Source organism: Hipposideros armiger, unplaced genomic scaffold (genome assembly GCF_001890085.2).
Source record: "Hipposideros armiger isolate ML-2016 unplaced genomic scaffold, ASM189008v1 scaffold_74, whole genome shotgun sequence".
NCBI classification, from domain to species: Eukaryota; Metazoa; Chordata; class Mammalia; order Chiroptera; family Hipposideridae; genus Hipposideros; species Hipposideros armiger.
This window is the reverse complement of record NW_017731424.1, coordinates 2,276,806-2,293,453: the sequence shown is the minus strand read 5'-3', so window position 1 is coordinate 2,293,453 and position 16,648 is coordinate 2,276,806. Positions and strand designations below refer to the sequence as shown.

Below are 16,648 nucleotides of genomic sequence, written 5' to 3'. Positions count from 1 at the left end.
AGCACCACAATATACAGAATCCTGTGCACGTGCTGTTGGCATGAGTGTGGCAGAGGCCAACGACATCCCTGGCCCCCAGAGCTTTCTGGAGCCCCCTCCCCGCTGAGGTGAGTGAACACATGTGTGTGAGGTGTGCAGGAAGAAGTCCAGGGGCCACCCCTAATTGGAAGGGGGTTCCAGGGGGCTGGATGCAGCTCTAGGTCTCTTCCCTGCAGCCCCAGGACGATGGTCTCAGAGTAGCCTCAGGGGAGGCAGGGCAGGGAACCCAAGGCTGGTCTCTACTTAGAATCATGCTTGGTGACACAGGGCGGTGTGTTCCTCTCCTTTCTGAGTCCGTCTTAATGACCTCCCTCCTCTCAGGCTCTCACTGAAAGGCTGTCCGCCAACCCACTGGACCCCCTCTTCAACTCGGTCTCCTTCTAAGCAGCGCTGTGTGCCGCCCCTGGCCACTGACTCCAAGAGTGGCTTGGCTTGAGACACAGGTGGGGCTGGGGTTGGGGGTTACAGAGAGCTCAGTTGAGTCAGGTCACACCCAACGCTCCCCTGCAACCTGGCTAAGACCTCCCACCTCCCACAGAGAGTCCATTTCTGATCAGAGTTGCACGAAGAGAGCAGGGACTCCGAAGGGTGGGCGCAGGCAGGGGCCACACTCAACCTCACCCATGTAGCCGACGGTGCCCACCCGGCCGCGGATCAGGTCTCCCTCAGGGATCTTCACGGCCAGGCCCAGGTCCGAGATCCTAATGTGGCCTGAAGGGGAACAGCAGGGTCAGTGGGAGGTACATTTGGCCCCCACCCCCACTCCCACCCTGGGCGGGGCCACAGACTTGCCGTGTGCCCCTGTGCAAGGTACACGGACTCTGTGTTTTCATCTATTGCAAGGAGAGGGGGACGATGATCTGCTATCTCAGGGTGACTGCAGAGACCCTTGGGAGAGTCCGGTGTCAGAGGATGTGGGTAAGTCATTACTTTTTAGGAGAAAAACATAAAGATGCAAAAGGACGCCTGGATTCGGCTGGATGTTGGCCGACCTGCCTCATAAAATGCTCTAATGGGCTTCTTGGAAGGCTGAGGTCACAAAGTTTAAAACGTCTTGGCCTGATTCTGGGATTGCTTCATGGAAAAAATGTAAGATTCTCTGACATTTTGCAACAATTTGCTTGAGGAGAAAAATTATAAAGCAATTCCGAGGCAACTCCCTGTTCTGCCTCGATGGTCTTGGACGTGATTTTCTCCCTTTGGAGAAACGAGACAGGAAGATGCCCAGGCCCCTGGAGGCTGGGAGATGGGTTGGCGCACCCATCCAGGACTGACCCCCCGAGGCTGAGACAGCGCAGTGCTGAGAGCTCGCCTGTGTTGACCCCCCCAGGGGCAGGGGTCATGGCCACATCTGACCCTGCAGGAAGGAACACTGCCCATGCTCCCATCTGTGATGCCAGGGGCCCCGGCCAGACCAGAGCTGTGTGGGTCCCCCAGGCTCAGCTGCTCCTGACAAAGGCAGGAAGAGTGAAGGGAGCATGTGGATTCCAGCCACTGAGATGGAGGACAATGGTGGGCATGGCTCTGAGACCAGCAGGGGACAGGAACCCTGGTGGCACTGGGCCCTCTGCCTGCTCTCCTCCACACGGCAGCATCACTAGGTCACCAATGACTTGCCCCACCCCATCTGGGGCTTCCTGGTGTCTGGGGCACACTGGGGGATGTGGCCTCTTCTCTCGGCTCCCCACTGATATTGCTGGGTGACCATAGCAACCTTCACCTTATCATCTGTAAAATGGGCACAGGGATGCCAGCCCTTTGCCCTCTGTGGAGATGGGAAGATCTACTCAGATTAAAGATGTCAAAACTATTTCTTAGGGATGAGAGGCTATACAGTCGTGAGGGGCTGCTGTGGCTGTCCTCGTCACCCGTGCGTGCACACATGAGCAAATAACAACAGTGATGCACAAATACTAATGACTAACACATTCACAGCTGGCTATGGTTGACGAAACAATTTCCCCTCAAGCTATCTTGTCAGAACCTCGACACCACCCTCTGACGTAGGCGGGGCAGAGCCCCTTGTTTCCATTTTACAAACAAGGAAGATGAGGTACAGAGAAGTTGTGTTAGAGTTCAGTATTTGCCCAGCATCTCTGAAATACTGGGCTTCTCATTCAGCACATTTTCTGCCCCACCCCCACCCCGTCTCTCTCCACTGAGCCACGTGGCTTCTTCCAGTGGGAGCTTTATCCATGCCCACTGCCGTCCCCAGGTCCCCAGGACCGAGGAGAGGGCATGGTCCTCCCTCTTCTTGCCCACTGCCCTCCCGTGGGCCCAGGGTCGGTGCCTGAGTCTCTGGGAGGCTCTCTGCTCCCTTTGGGTTGCGACGCTCACCTCACCTACGGAGCAGGAAAATGGTCTTCTGAGCCGCTCCCCGACTTACCGTAATCGTCTAACAGGATATTTTCAGGTTTCAAATCTCTGAAACGGAAAGATCACAAGCTGTGAGTGTGGGTGTTCTGGACAGCAAGGGCACACTGGCATCTGGGTGGACCCCTTGGGCCAGGCCTGCGTGTTTCCCTGCCACTTCCTGGCTCAGGCTGTCTGGTCTCTCTCTGGGTCAAGACAACCTTGGGCTAATTTCTCTCCTTCCAGTGTTTGCCATAGGTATCTTCCCGACCCTGGAGAGTGGCTAGGGAGGCGCTTAGGCAAAGGCTGGTTGGGCTCCTGTCCACACACTGCCGGCCCCCAGGGCTGAGAATACCTCTGGCTGGGGTGGTGACAGACCCCTCCAGGACTGGGAAGACCCTGAAGTCTCAGGAGACCCTGGGGTGCCCTGAAGGCAGCAGGGCCTGGGAATAAAGGAAGAGAAGTTACTGAGAACAAAGCACCACCTGCAGAATTGGGACAGAGAATTGTAGGGAAGAGGATGGCTGCCCCCAGGAGAATGACCGCCTTGGGAGGGGGCCCCAGGAGCCTGGTATATCTCCCAACTCCAGCTGAGCTACAGCCTGGGAGAAAGCACCGCCAGAAGGCACAGCTGTAGGTGTGGCCACCATCTCCGGTCCCCAGTGTCTCTCTTCTCTTTGATGACACAATCATGCTCATAAGAAAGAGAACCTCTCCATTCCCAGTAGGGGGAAGAGGCAGCAGCAGAAGTAGCTAGCTTTACTAATAAAAGGTCTCCCCACGAGTAAAACAACAGCCAATAGGATGGTTTGTGCAACTCACCACTGGGCAAACAATACACAGCATCTGGATTGAGGATTGGTTCTCAACCAACTGGTTTTGTTTATTTAACTGCTGGCAGCTGTGCTCATGGGGAGTGGTTAATGTGCCCAAATCCGGTGGGCAGCCTCACAAAGTGATAATTGGTTTCCGTATGTAGTTATTCATCACAAAATACTTTTTTTGCTGTTGTTATTTAATTTGCATTCTTTTGATGTGTTAATAATTCCAAATAAGGGCTAGAGCCACTGTCTCAATAAACCTGCAGCCACAGGATTGGAAAGACAGCGGGCCAGTGGACACAGGCCAGAACCCCAGCCCACGGGAGGCCAAGGCAAGTGTTCAGGCTAGAATTCGGAGGGCTGCCTTTTTTTTAAGTGAAAGGCAATTAAGTGGAGGATTCTTTTTTCAACTCTTAGGAAAATTGTTCTGACTCTCTTCTCACTTGAATGAAAACAAAAGTATAGATGTGGAGATGGTTTCAGGGGAAGGGCATGTCATCAAGACCTTCCTTCTTGTTTTGAAAACCTTCTTGGACTCACAAGATAATCTCCACCAAGAGCTCTGTGGCAAAGGTCTTGAAACTGGGGTGTGCGTGATGAGGGTCTGTGGGGGAGCTGTCCAGGGGGTTCCCATGGGCTGGAATTTCTAGGTCCTTAATATCATAATGCTCTGTCATGGTCTTTTAGGATCTCCCCTCTCACTTACCCTTTATCAGTAGCTCTTCTCCAAACCGACAGAAGAAAACCAGGCTCTGCCCAGCTTCTGAATATTAATTACTATGGTGTCCTGTTCCAGGTGTAAAATCCCCCAGGGTCCCCATTAGAAGTGGAATATGCTAGTCATAATTACAATGGCAACTCAACAGAAGAAATTATTTTGACACTTAGAGCCTTATGGTCAAAGGAAATTAAAAAGAAATCTATGTATCCATATATTTCAGAGCTGAATGCTGATCAAGGAAAGACTTTTAGGCAAAGAATATATTACTTTACAAAAACATTTTGGGGGGGAGGAAATGATAGAAAATTCCTCACCATTAAAGCGTTTCATGCATTTTTTAGATGGATGATAGTGGAAATCAATTTGCTACAGCAATTATATTCCACTGGATACCTTTAAAAATGTGATATCACTATTCAATTTCAAAATATTAATATTAGCCATTATTTCAACATATGATAGACTATTTCAGATGTGTACTTAAAATGTATGAGGGCACAGAAATGTTTCATAATTCTTTGAGAGGGTCTGTGAGACAAGTTTGGAGGACACTGCTCACAGAACCTGGACCCCTGGTCCTGTAAAGTCAGGCATTATGGAATGGATGGAGGCCTGCTTGTGGTGGGGATCTTCCTAAGGCCTCCCTGGGGCTGCGTCCAGGTCACGGCCACCTGGCTCCACTGAGCTTCCTCGGGCACTGAGTTGGAAGGGACCAGTGGCCGTCACATTTGGCCCCCTAAGCAGCCCACCTACCTCACTTACTCAGTTCCAAGGTGGGAGTCTGTCCAACTCAAGCACCTTCACCCTCGAGGGCAGTGACCAGGCCTCAGTTCCCAGGCCAGGAATGACCACCGACCCAAGGCAGGGATGGGTCTCCCCGCCACTCAGACTCACAGGGTGAGCCCGCTCACCTGTAGACGGTGTTCTCGCGGTGCAGGTCTTCCAAGCCGCACAGGATCTCTGCAGCATAGAACAGGGCTCGCTCCTCCTCGAAGCCGGGGTTCCCCATGTTGTAGATGTGGAACTTCAGGTCACCCCCGTTCATGATGGTCAGAACCAAGCATAGTGCATCCTTGGTCTCGTAGGCATAGGCCAGGTTGACCTGGGAGCACAGAAGACACCACACCGTGAGGTTCTGGCAACTGCCCCCCACTTCCTCTCTTCCTCCTCAGGGTCCTTGAAGCTGAGGGATGGGCGGGGGGAGGGCAGCTGCAGCAGCTTCATGCCACCCCCCTGCACCCAGACAGCCTCACAGTGCCCTGCCAGCTGCTCCTCTTGGCTGACGAAGGACTCACACCTTCCAATTCAGTGCTTCCAGGGAAGGAGGCAAAGGGAGAGGGGCAGGTGGGTCCCCTGCCCTTTCAGGGGTCCAGCCAGGATGATGTCTGTGTGTTTACACCACAAAAGCACGTGTATGTATTAGGTGGCCAAAACTGTGTGTGGCCTTGCTGGCCGGTCAAGAAAAGCAAGGCCCTCAGGGCAACCTGTTAGCTCAATTGGTTAGAGTGCAGTGCTCATAACACCAAAGTTGCTGGTTCGATCCCCACATGGGCCACAGAGATGCGCCCTCCATAACTGATTGACTTGGAGCTGATGGGTCCTGGAAAAACACAGTTTCCCAATTAAAAAAAAAACAACAAAAAAAAACAGTTAATCATCTGTCAGGCACACAGCCTTTCCCTGAGTAGAAAATATCGCCAACCCTGACAAGAGCCAGCATTGTCCTTTATTTTAGTGACGAGGGCTACAGCACTGAGACTGTGACCAGTGGTCCACATTGAAGGGGGCTGGCAGCACAGAGGAAGGTTCCAGAATCAAAGAGGCCTGGGGCCAAAATGATGGCTGCTATTAGCCTCGTCCACTGCCTCCCACACAGCACCATCACCGGGGTGGGGCTGGCAGCTGGGGCAGCCTGGGATGAGACCCAGAGACGCACACTTATGTCCTGTTTGAGCGTCATCTTATAACCACCCCTCTCTGGGGAATAATGAGAGCTCTACGCTGATGGCATCTCTCACTTTTACACACAACTGGTGGGAGTTTAACTGGGGCGACCTTCACAGAGAGCTACCAAATGGAAGACGCACACACCCTCTGACAGAGCTTTCACAGAAATGTGCCAAAGGGACATTCAAGGATGGACATCACAGCCTTGTTTGCAGTGCTTAAAAACCAGGAACACTCCTATCCGTGGGGATTGGCTGCACAGGTTCTGGTTGATCTCTACCCTGTATACCAGGGGAAAAGTGCACAGCTTTTAAAAAAAAGGTGCAGCTCTAGGTCTTGATATAAAAAAGATCTACATTTTAAGGGGAAAAGACAATGCAACATAAGATGTTTCATAAGATCTCATCAGCTAAAAATAATGAATCGAACATGTTGAAATGGTTACTTAAAGAGGGAGGTTTTTGGGGGCCATCTGAGTGGCTCAGTTGCTTAACAGCATGAGCTCTGAGCAACAGGGTCACCGGTTCAATTCCCACATGGGCCAGTGAGCTGCGCCCAAGCTGAGCTGCCAGCAGATGTCGGGATGGCTCAGCTGGTGAGAGCACGTGCTCCTAACAACAAGGTTGCCGGTTTTACTCCCACATGGGATGGTGGGCTATGCCCACCCGCAACTAAGATTGAACATGGCACCTTTTTTTTTTTAAATTGGGGAATCGGGGGAAGGGGAACAGACAAGTCACTGTTGTTTTGTTCTTCAATCTAGTTGTGGAGGATGTTGCTTCACTGGCCCAAGCTGGCACCATCATTGTGCTCTTCCCGGGAGAGGCAGATCAGTCGCCGGCTTCTGGACGGCCGCTCACTGCGGCTACAGGCTGCTCAAGCTGGCTGCTGGCTACACACGGTAGCCCATGGCAACCCACTGCAGCAGGGGACTGCAGCCTACGCCGTCGCCGGCGACCCACGGCAGCCCAGCTCCAGCTCGAGCTGTTGTTCAGAATCTTAGCTGTAGAGGGCAGTGTCACTGGCCCTTATATGTGGGATCCAAACCGGGGCCCTCTGGCATCCCAAGCCAGTTCTTAACCAACGCGCCACTTGGCTGGTCCTGAACATGGCACCTTAAGCTGAGCGGCCACGAGCTGCCATCGGGCAGCCAGATGGTGACTGGACTTGGAGCTGAGTTAGCTGCGCCCTCCACAACTAAGATTGAAAGACAACTTGGCTGTTCCCCTTCCCCAATTCCCCAATAAAGTCTTTAAACAAAAACAAAAAAAAAGAGGAAGATTTTTGTTTTTATTTTGCACCCAGCTGTGCTGTTTGAATGTTAACCTTGTACACATATTGCTTTTTGTAGTGATGTGTGGCAGAGACGTTTAGAGCTGACCAAATATACTCCTCCACATTTTCCTGCAGTTGGCTTGCCCCTTGCAGTGACTAACTCTGGCCCACGGACTGCGGGCAGCAGTGAGAGTGTCACTGCAGCTGAGGCGGTGACAGTCCCTGGGCACACCCCTCGGCGCACACTTCCATGACTAAGATGGGGTGGCTGTAAGATGGAGGAGGGCAGCCTGGCCTGACTGGACTCTACGTGAGTGTCAGAACAGTGTTTGGCGTTTTCAGCTACTGTGAGTTGGGGTTAATTTGTTACTGCAGCAGAGCCTAGCTTGGACGGAGAAACACAGAGGACATAAACAAGATGGCGCCTCTCCAAGATGCTGACACTAAGGCCTCCGCCATGAGGAAACCAGCCTACAGAGGTCTGTGGAAACAAAGCTCCTTGGCTGGGCCCAGGCTGGGCTTCTTTTGTCCACCGAGGAGTTTACAAGGTGGTCCTGCAGAACAGAGGCCTGAGTCCCACACACAGCGGGGAGCCAGGCTAGCTCTGGCGACAGGACGAAGTCAGCCATAATTGACCATGAGGCGCTTCGCGACGGAGGAGCGTCTGGCTCACTTTCTGCAGCTCACTCTTCTCATTTCATTCCACCTCCCTGGGGATGGGGAGCTGCCATACTGGAGGACCTCCCACGTCCTCGGGGACAGACGCCCCGGTCACCGCAGGGTGGCTTGTTACTGGGCCCCAGACGCTCACCACGAACTGACTGTTGACCTTCTCTAGGATCTGCTTCTCGTTCAGGGCCATGGACTCCCCTTTCCTCTTTTTGATCCTCTTCTTCTCCAAGCGCTTGCAGGCGTACATTTTACCGGTGGCCCGAACCTGGCAGGCACAGACCTGAGATACGAGAAAGAAGCCGAGGAGATGGGACACGTGAGGCCTGCCTGAAGCTCCTCCGTGGCCGGGACGCTGGGTATTGGGAAGGGGACTGCTGGGGCCACAGCCGGCCGCACCTGGCCTTGTGGGTGCTCCCAGCCACAGGGCCCAACAATGCCTGGCCTTGGACCCACGGCTGCCCTGGGTCCTGCCCTCGAGATCTGGCTCCGTTGCCTCCTTGCCCTCCCTTCCCCACCCGTTAGGTGGATCCTAGCTCTAGAAGGTGCAGAATCAGCTATTTACGCCGATGTTTAGATGACTGGCCAGGGCCTAAAGCACATCACTCTCTCACAGGCCACTAGATTTTCTAAGTTTCCAACTAGATGCAACCATTGCTAACTGGGGACTTTCAAGCCCCAGCTGCTGGTGGAAGACGCTTGTTGGGGGATCAGCGATGGGAGGCCCCCAGAAGCTCAAGTGTATAATTCAGGGGACTGAAAACAAGGGCATTTGGGTGCTAGTCTTAGTTCTGCCCCTTATTGGTTGTGTGCCCAGGGCTGGGTTACCTAACCATTCTGAACTGCAGCTTTCTTCACCTCTAAAATGGGAATAACAAGGCTTGCCTCACTGTTGGGAAGATCGGATAAAGCACAACAGTGCATAGAAACAGCGTCCTCTGACCAACTCGCTTAGGCCCTCACGTCTCTCTCCAAACACAGCAAGAATGCCCGTTTCTCCTCTCCAGACTGGAACCCTGCCTGAGGCTGGCTCCAAGAGCACCTCTATGTCACCTCCACTGCCACACACAGGGAGGACTGCTCCACACTCTCCTTCCCCTTTGGACACATCTGACCTTCCCGAGGGCTCTGAGCCTCCCCGTCCCTCTCCACCAGGGGGCAGATCCAGAAGGGACAGAAAAGGTGACTAGAGAACGGGGACTGAAAACAGACGGTCACTCACCTCCCCAAAGCCCCCTTTTCCTAGCACTCGGTACTGCCTGAAAGTGTTTTTGGTTACTGGTTGCCTGGAAAAAAGCAAAAATCCAACGTTGGTCTCATGGTATTAAGATACAGAATCCATAAGCAACAGACAATGGCAGCATTGGAAGCGGCGGGTGCGAGGCACAATTTCATGCCCTCCTAACCAGGCCCCGGGGACCCCCAGTGTTCATCGTTGCAGATAGGACCTCAAAGACTTACTCTGGGGCTGGGTGTTCAAATCCCAGGCCACCCGCCTATGACGCCCTGCAGCCTGGGAGAAGGGCAGAAGGGCGGAAGGCTTGAAAAATGTGAACTGAAGCCGCTTGACCGCACTTTCCATGTGGTTCCCCCTCTCTCCCAAATGCAAATCAGGTGGCTACACGCAGGAGGAAGCTGTGTCCTCTGTGCAGGGAGGGGGGAGGGGCCCGGAGCCACAGAGCTTCAGTGTCCGGGGGAGGACGGGGAGACCACAGCCCTCCCCACACCTGCACACGCCGCCTGCCTGGCAGGTCTGCAACACTTCTGTCCCCAGGAGCCCGGGGCTATTCCTTCCTGTTCCTCCAGCCCAGGCCTGGCAGAGCCCCCGAGAAGACCTTTGTCCAAGTCTAGTCTCAGCAATCTGTCACCATCGCCTCCTGACCTTTCCACCGAGGGCCTCTTTATTATATTTCCCCCATAGCTCCAGAACATGAGAAGATCCTGTCTGCCCACAGCGGAATTTATGAAGTAATAATCACTTTGTGTCTCCAGACGCCCCATTTTAATTAGCCAAAGCCATGTATCGTGTCTAATCAGACAGGACCTCTGACCATGAGGCAAGGATGGGACTTCTTGGAGTAAATAAGCACATGTGCTAAGATGCAGAATCTGTGTTGCAGATAGCTTGTGCTTTTTCACCACTGGCCTGTTTGGCTACGAATAATCAGCTTTATTTATTTTTTTTTTAGCTTCACTGAGGTAAAATTGACAGTGTACACCTTGCTGTTTTGATATATGTATACACCGTGAAATTATCACCACAATCAGGATAATGAACGTCCTATCACCTCACATAATTTACCTCTTCCTTCTTTCTGTCTTTCCTCCCACCCCCAACCTCCTCCTCCCTTCCTTCCTTCCTTCCTTCCTTCCTTCCTTCCTTCCTTCCTTCCTTCCTTCCTTCCTTTCCTCCTTCCTTTTTCTCTCTCTCTCTCTGGTAAGAACATTTAAGGTTTACCCACTCAGCAAATTTCAAGTACACAATACCGTCCTGTCAACTGCTGCCACCGTGCTATACATTAGATCCCCAGAACTTTCATCCCGCATAACTGAAGCTTTGCACCCTTGACCGACGTCTCATCTCCCCAGTCCCCTCCCCACCTCTGGCAACTGCCTTTCTGCTTTCTGCTTCTATGAGTTTGACTATTTTAGATTCCACATGTAAGTAGCAAGATCATGCGGTATTTGTCTTTCTGTGTCTGACATTTCACTTAGCAAGTGTCCTCCAGGCTCAGCCATGTTGCCAAAATGGCAGGATTTCCTGCTTTTTAAAGGCTGAATAATACTCCATTGTGGGTATGTGGGGAGATGTATATGTGCGTGTGTGTGTGTGTGTGTGTGTGTGTGTGTATATATGCCAAGAAAATGTATACAGGTGGACACGTTGGTCAGCGTTGCTCAAGCAGTAGTTTGCCATAATCAGTAATGTCTGGACGCTGATGGCAACCACTTTGAGCACCTCTTGTAATTGCAGAAGTCAAATGTGACTTGTAGTCATCTTTTGTTATCGGTATATATTGAGTATTACATTTTAATTCAGTTTTCCTTTCTTAAAATGTGTATACATTTTTTGACACCCTCTGTATGTATGTATACACGCCCCCCACACACATTTTCACTCCCATGTTCACTGCAGCATTATTCACAATAGCCAAGTTATGGAAACAACTTCTATGTCCACCAACTGATGAAATGGGTAACAAAACAACCAGTTCTATGTTAAAATTGGCTCTTGGATCTGCAGGACTATTTCTGAGCATCCCCCAACCCCACCCCAAGATCCTGACCCGGGTCGGGACTGGAGCGAGACTGAATTGGGCCAAAGAACTGGGTCAGCCCAAGAAAGACCTGTGAGCTTCTGGTCAGCGGCAGCTCTTGAACGAATCTTCCACAAAAACTCTCCTGGCTGTTGGGTCCAGAGAAGGATTTGGGTTTCACCAGAAATCACAGCTTTTGGACCAGATAGGATGGCCCTGAAACCCCAGGCCACGCCATCTGGAATGCACGTGCTGTGACTCCTCTCTCATCCCTGGTGTTTCTTCAGGATGCGGGGCCCCGTCCCCATTGCTAGCACAGGGCTGTCCCACTGCCGGACTGTCCATTGCTCTGTATCTTTCTTCTGCACACGAGCAGCACGGGCCATGGAGAAAGCTGCCGGGCGCCAGCGTCCGCCATGCACCCTGGGAGTATTTCCTACAGCTGCCCTTGAAACCACATGAAGGCGTCCGGGCCTAACAGTTTACGATACATGGGGAACAAACAGTCGGCCGACATGACCGCAGAACTCCTCTGCTAGGGGAAATAAGTGTAATACAATTTCCAAGGAATTTCTTGGTTAACCTTGGGAAGGAAAGACTCCCTTTAATATTTCAACAGTACAGCATTAAGAGGCCATGATCTTGTTAGAAAAAAAAAAAGAGGGGTGCGGGGAAAGGCGGCGTGTTTTCAGTCACTTAGGACGGTCCTGCCCTATTGGCTTCAACAACTTAAAGCAAAAGGATTTAACTTCTCAGATTTAAAAAGTCCATGTCTCCATTTCATGTGCTTGGTACACACAAGTGAGGTGAAAGTCAGTGGCCACAGCTGGATTCTATTGGAACGGGAGTGTTGGGTAAATGAAAGGTGAAGGAGTTGAGTGACAGGCCTGGAGTTCAGCTTCCAGCCTTGCCACGCCCTTGCTGTGTGATCCAGGGTCAATCCATCAACCTCTCTGAGCCTTGCCTCTTCAATGAAATGGAGACATTGAAAAGGCATTTGCGTCCAAAGACTCTCTGTAAGCTGCTGTGTCAGATGTCATCATTAGAACTCCAGGAATAAAGGACATGGCCCCCTCTGGGAATCTCTGTGGTAGGAGTCCCCACTGCTCAAAGCACCTTGTACGTGTGCAAGATGGCCAGTGGCAGTCAGAGGGCTAACAGAGAAGGCCATCCACTGCTCATTCTGTCATTCCCATTGGTCAGGGTGCAGAGAAACGCCCCCCAGCGGCTGATTGGGCAGAGTGTTTGACTCTGGGCTTCCTGAAGTTGGCAGGGAGGGGCCATGAATGGGACTGTTAGGGGTCTTGTGTCCTAAAGCTTCCTGAGCTTCTGCAGGGAGCTCAGCTAGCAAAGGTGCTGATACACACTCAGGAGCAGGACGGCTCCTTGCTTTCTGACCACAGTATGCCCAGATGGCCGTGAGCGCCAGGCCTCCAGGCCACAGGGAGCACTCCCAGCCTCGTTTACCAGCTTAGCCCCGAATGGATTTAATGCAGGCATCACCCTGCCCCGCAAATCCTGAAACGTGGTGGGCAGAGCACTGTGCCGGGAGTCCTGGGCCAGGGCCCCGCTTGGCTGCTGGGTGACGAGGGAAGCCATGTCCTCTCTATGTCTCTCCTTCCTCTTCAGTCATATGGAAGCCACCTCTGCCTGGCCAAGTCACCGCCGTGCATTTGAGAGCACTTGGCAGAGAATACGCAGCAAATAAAATATGAAAAGACACTCAGTCTCACCCGTTATTAGAGACGAAAAGATAAATAAGAAGGAAATTTGCCGCTCATGCATGGGACGGGAAGGCACAAGCACAGTGGAGCTGACAGGATGCAGGCACTGGCGCACTGGCAGGACTGGAAACGGGGGGCAGCTGCTTGGGAGGGCAACTTAACAGGCTCTCACAGTTTAGCATCGGTGCTTTTTGATCCTGAAATGCTCCTGCTGGGACTTTCTATGGTTGGACTTGCAAAAGTACATAGAGGTATTTGTACAAAGTTTTTCATTACTTAGGGAAGGTTGCACACAAAATTGATAGCAATCTTCATGTGCATCAATAGGGAAATGGGTTAAATCAGGGATGTACAACTCATTCAGAGAACAGGGCAGCTCTTTACTCTCTGATGGAGGAAGAATTCCCAAGGACAGTGAACCAAAAAGGAACCAGATGCCAAGATACTGTATGGGTACGTGAGTGTGTGTGTGTGTGTGTGTGTAAGTAAACTTTAATAAGCACAGAGCATTTCGAGAATACACAAGAACTTAATTAATAAAAGAGTGGTTAATTTAATTTGAGGGAACTGATTTTCGTATCACTTCTCAGGTGAAAAACCGGTACACCCCCCACCCCCCTGGCTCCCACCCCCCCACACATTGGCACACGTCCATGGAGTGTGCCAGGGGAGCACTCACCTTTCCAACCACTTCCACTGGAGAAAGCGATCAAAATACATGCTGTCCAGATACTTGTGGAAGGGTTCTCCACTCAGGTAGTTGTGGACAGACCTGGCTCGGAAGGAACACAGAGAAACATTTTATAATCCTGATCCAGCAGGCTGAGGTAACGCCCGGACTCATCCATTTCCAGACTTTGGAAATGCAAACACACAGGGTCGAGAGGCCCCATCATTCTAGAGGGTTATTGAGGCTGCCCAGCTGATCCTGCAAACATGGACCGAGTACGTGCCTCAGGCACGCTCTAGGCCTGGGGTATAGCAGTGAGCACGCGGATGGCATCACAACGGTAAATAACAAATATTAAATAGGGACATGTTATCATAAGTTAGGGTTAGGTGAGGCCCCAGGGTGAGGGGAGTCATAGAGATCCCTCTGCAGAAGAGACAGGAGTGGAGATGACAACAGAAGCAGACTTAACTGCGTGCAGGGGAGGGGTAGGGACTCCGAGATGGTGGGTGGTGTTGGGTAGAGTGGGGCTGAGGTCCCTGAGGGCCCAGACTCTGGATTTGGTTCAGCAAAGCCATGGGGAGACTTCCATCCCTGCAGCAGAATTTACTGGTCGCTTTCTATGGGCCTGGCCCCAGGCCAGCCCTGCAGGGTTCTGAACCTGTGCAGGCAGGGATAGGATTCTTCCTTTTGAAAAGTGGCAGTGCCAACCAGCTGGGCCAGGCACTTGGGGCCTGGGGAAGGGAGGGGACGTGGAGAGTAGGGGCATGTTCACGGCTGTGTCCTTCCAAACCTGAAAACGGTCTGGCATGGCGGGCTGAAATGGCCACTCCCTCAGGGTCAGGGTGACAGCCCAGGGACCTCACTGGTTGTCAGATCTGATCACCGGCCAGCTCCCAGAGGGCAGCAACCAGGTTTGATTCTGCTCACGGCACTCTCTCCTTAGCACCTAACACAGGGCTGGGCCCTAAGCTGGCCTCCCGAAACGTCCATCCTCAGCATTGTGCTCCCGGTGCATGGCGGGGGGATGGCTTTTTTGCCCTCCTTGCCTGGCAGTAGCCTCCGTGAAAGCTGGGGCTGGGCTCCTGCTCACCATGGCATCTCCCAGCATCAAGCAGAGTGCCAGGCACACAGCAGGTGCCCAGTTAATGTCTGTGGTGCAAAGGCTGAACAAGGGCACACAAAAAGCCCCAGACTCATCCAGGTGTGTGGAGTGATCTGGCTCTGGACATCTATGGGCATGTAGGTATGTTGTGCACATGCATGAGCCAGCTTGTGGGGAGCAGTGCGTGTGGGCACATGCATGTGTGTGCTACAGCTTCCTAGTGTGTGTGGGGGGGTGGATGGGGGCTTAATTGGTACACGGCTGGCACCACACCCACAGACTTTTCTCATATTCCAGAGGGTCGGTGTACCGTCTGCAGAGGTGATGGGGTGTGGCTGAGAAGGCAGCTTGCAGCCCCCTCCTGTAGCAGTGCCACCTGGCTGTGGTTGGTGGCAGCAGTGGGGTTTGGGGGGGCCTGGGAAGGATTTCCAAACCACCCAGACTGGGTCAAATTTTTGCACATTCCTCTGTCTCAACAGCCTGGAGAGCCACTTGCTTTCAACACCCTTTGAAGCAGATGTTTTCTTTGGATTTGGCCCCCTGGTATCTTTTTTCCTGCTTAAGAAGTATACAAATAGCTGGGTGGCTTGGCTGGGGCCCTTGGCCGATGAAGACCTGCCCCCGGTGCCCAGTGCTCTAGGAGGAGGCTAGGGGCCTGATGCCCCGGCCCACGAAGAGAGGGAGGCAGGCCGGGCACTTACTGTGCACAGGCAGAAAAGAGCTCTTTGCAGGGTTTCTGAAGGAGCTTCTCCTCAGTCTGGGAGACCAGGTTCTGGCCGACTTGGGCGATGAAAACTTGGGACTGGAGGAAGGAAGAGAGAGGAGGTGGTCAGTGATGGGAGGAGCAGGGTGGCCAGGACCACCCACAGGTGCTGGGCACACAGTGACCCTCCCAGTGTGGTGGGAGTGTGTTCCCTTCCGGCCCACACCTGGCCCTGGGCCACGTGCACAGTGTTTGCTGGTGCAGGGGGGTGGCTGGGCAGGAGGGTGGTGAACAAACCCAGACCTCAGGTCAGATTTCTGGCTCTGCCACTTTCAGTTGGTGTCCCCTCACGGAGGTCACACAGCTCCTTTGAGCATCGCTGCCCTCGTCTGCAGAACATTGATAATGATGTCCCTGTGTCCTGGGCCTACGGTCAGAACTGAATGAGGTATGTGAGTGCTCATGAGGTAAGAGGCTCTGTAAAGCAGGCCAGTGCATCAGCCTCTCTGAGGCTGTCTCCTCAGAGGGCAGACATGAGATAAACACCTGCCCAGCCTCAAGGTCATGAGCAAAAGGGACTGAAATGGGAAAAACAGCAAGTGAACAGGATGGCACAATAGCCAGGGGAGGGGAGCTCAGCACCTATATAAATACAGCTTTGTCACTGACAGATCTGGGTTCGAATCCCAGGTCTGCTGCTTGTAGCTGTGGGACTTTGATCTTGACTGCTCAGTCAAGATCAGTTATCAGGAAAATGACGAAAAATAAGAGTTTCTCCCAGGGGAATCAATGAAACATTTAGGTTAAGCCTTTGGTCCAGATCCAGGCACACAGTAGAAAACACGCAATAAATGTCACCACTGTCATTTTGTCCTTCTCAGTGAAGCTGCCTGGCCTGAATAGTTCAAGTTTGAAAGGGCAGCTCTGAGAATGTCTGTCCTACCCAGAAGCAGCAGTCACCTCTGGGAAGGCAGCCCCTCCTGCTCCGCCCCTCCCCCCACCAGTCACCCTCCACCTGTTCACCCACCAGGTGGGTTTTTAATAAACTAGAGCGATAATTGAGAAAATTGCCGGGAGTGGGCTCAGAAAGACAGGGCATAGTCACATCTTTCTCAAAGATGTTGAAATCTGAAAGGCTTTCTTTCCCTTCCCAGATATTGAAATGTGACCGTGGGGCTGATTACTCTGCTAAGCCCCCTGGGAAGTGTCTGGAGAGACGGGTTCCATTCTAAGGGTGGAGGTGGGACAGCCTGGCATGGCCCTGGTGAAGAAACCAGTGGCTCATTTTCTATTCCCCACAGTTCTGAATTCCTTCCTTCCTTCCTTCCTTCCTTCCTTCCTTCCTTCCTTCCTTCCTTCCTTCCT

The 16,648-nt window shown here is 52.5% G+C and overlaps 1 protein-coding gene across 1 annotated transcript in view; it reads right to left on the bottom strand.

Moving 5' to 3' along the window:
* Positions 1-16,648, bottom strand: part of GRK5 (G protein-coupled receptor kinase 5) — a 228,861-nt gene that overhangs the window by 11,252 nt on the left and 200,961 nt on the right. The window contains exons 5-11 of the mRNA XM_019642921.1: positions 15,282-15,382; positions 13,485-13,577; positions 9,047-9,110; positions 7,967-8,107; positions 4,845-5,035; positions 2,426-2,463; positions 661-750 (exon numbers count right to left, since the gene is read on the bottom strand). Of these exons, the coding sequence (XP_019498466.1) occupies positions 661-750; positions 2,426-2,463; positions 4,845-5,035; positions 7,967-8,107; positions 9,047-9,110; positions 13,485-13,577; positions 15,282-15,382 (718 nt within the window). The remainder of the gene's footprint in view (positions 1-660; positions 751-2,425; positions 2,464-4,844; positions 5,036-7,966; positions 8,108-9,046; positions 9,111-13,484; positions 13,578-15,281; positions 15,383-16,648) is intronic.